General features: G+C 41.3%; 1 protein-coding gene across 2 annotated transcripts in view; it reads left to right on the top strand.

Moving 5' to 3' along the window:
• Gm7073 (predicted gene 7073) overlaps nucleotides 1-1,733 on the top strand; it is a 20,149-nt gene that overhangs the window by 8,617 nt on the left and 9,799 nt on the right. The window contains exon 1 of one of the 2 annotated variants that reach the window (NM_001382307.1): nucleotides 900-1,029. The exons of the other annotated variant lie outside the window; for it this stretch is intronic. Coding sequence (NP_001369236.1) covers nucleotides 924-1,029 — 106 coding nt within the window. The 5' untranslated portion in view covers nucleotides 900-923. Of the gene's footprint in view, nucleotides 1-899; nucleotides 1,030-1,733 lie in introns of those variants that run through there. 2 annotated transcript variants of the gene reach the window in all.

The raw sequence follows: 1,733 nt of genomic DNA, 5'->3' as shown, positions 1-1,733 counted from the left end.
GGTTATTCACAGAGAGAGAGAGAGAGAGAGAGAGAGAGAGAGAGAGCGCTAACTCACTGATAATGCTATGGGCTTTTGAAACCTCAAAGTCCACTCTCAGTGACACAACTCCAAAAAGGTCATTCCTCCTAATCATTCCTCCAACTAGGAACCAAGTATTCAAACATATATACCTGTGGTAGTCATTCTCATTTAAACCACTATACCATCTATGATTCTAACCCGTTAACCTGCCTGATGGTACTGGCATACACATTTAACCCCAGAACTCAGAAGGTAGAGGCAAGAGGATCTCTTGAGCTTGAGGCCATCCTGGTCTACAGAGTAAGCTCTAAGATGACAAGGGCTACACAGAGAAACCCTGTCTTGGAAAAATAATCCTTTAATCTTGATTTCAATTAGACAGATGGTTTTATTTTAAAAAAATGGTTAAAAGTCACGTGAGGGCTGAGACAATGACTCCAGATATTAAGAGCACTGGCTACTTTTGTAGGGAATCTAGATTCAATTTGTAGCACCAACATGGTAGCTAAAAGCTGTCTCTCCAGTTCCAGGGGATCTGACACCCTCTTCTTGTCCCTGTGTGTACAATGTCTAAAAGATTGCATGTCCTTCTTTAAGTCCTCTATCATCATCATGAGAAGTGATTTTAGATCTGAATCTTGCTTTTCTGGTGTGATTGTATGTTCAAGTGTGGTGCACAGATACACATGCAGGCAAAACATTCTTAAACATAAAAATATAAACTTTGAAAAGTCACTTGATAAGATCCGTGCCAAAACTTGATGCTTTGCCACAGTGAGATGATGTTGTCAGGGTCTGATGCAAACTGATTGTGATGTCACAAACCCCAAGAACAGCCTGAAGCAAATAAGGTACAGCAGTAACCTTAGCCAAAGAAACATTTTGGCCACATTCTGGCCATGAAGGTTCATATTTATGTCCTATTCTTGTCCATTTGGACAATTAATTGTTTAGAGAGAAGCCATACTAATGAATCGTCTACTGATACTACTACCAATACCACAGGTATGTGACTAAGCTTAAAATTTAAAAAGTATTATCTATTATTTATTATATTATTAAGAACGCTAGATTAAGAAATATACTATTATAGTTGGTCTACTATTATGAGGTCTTTAAGAATAATAGTAAGTACAATAGCTAATATTTTCAGTTCTATGTGAAAGTTATAAACATAAAGAACACAATTACACCTTTCTGGTCTGGGCCAGTGCCCTGAGCAGATCTCCGGCGCAAACTCTGCAGCCAGTCCCACAACACCCAGAAGAAGCTCCACTCCCAGGTGCTCTAACACACCCAGGACCACAGGATTCCTGGATCCCAGGAGCTTGGTCACACCAGGATCTCAGGTTCCCAGAGGCAGCTTGACTCCCAGGAGCTCTGGCACGCTCAGGATCTCAGGGTCACAGGATCCCAGGATCCCAGAAACAGCTGAACTCCGAGGAGTTCTGAAACAACCAGGATCACAGGAAGGACAGGCTCCAGTCAGATAGAGTGAGGGCAGGTAGCACTGGAGATAATCAGATGGCAAGAGGCAAGCATAAGAACATAAGAAACAAGAAACCAAGGTTACTTAGCATCATCAGAACAGAGTTATCCCACCAAAACTAGTCCTGGACATACAATTGCACTGGAAAAGCAAGATTCAGATGTAAAATCAGTTCTCATGATGACGAAGAGGATTAAAGAAGGGCATGCAATATTTGGAC

The sequence above is a fragment of the Mus musculus genome, chromosome X, assembly GCF_000001635.26.
Source record: "Mus musculus strain C57BL/6J chromosome X, GRCm38.p6 C57BL/6J".
In the NCBI taxonomy this organism is placed as follows: Eukaryota; Metazoa; Chordata; class Mammalia; order Rodentia; family Muridae; genus Mus; species Mus musculus.
This window is presented reverse-complemented; position numbering and strand designations above follow the sequence as displayed.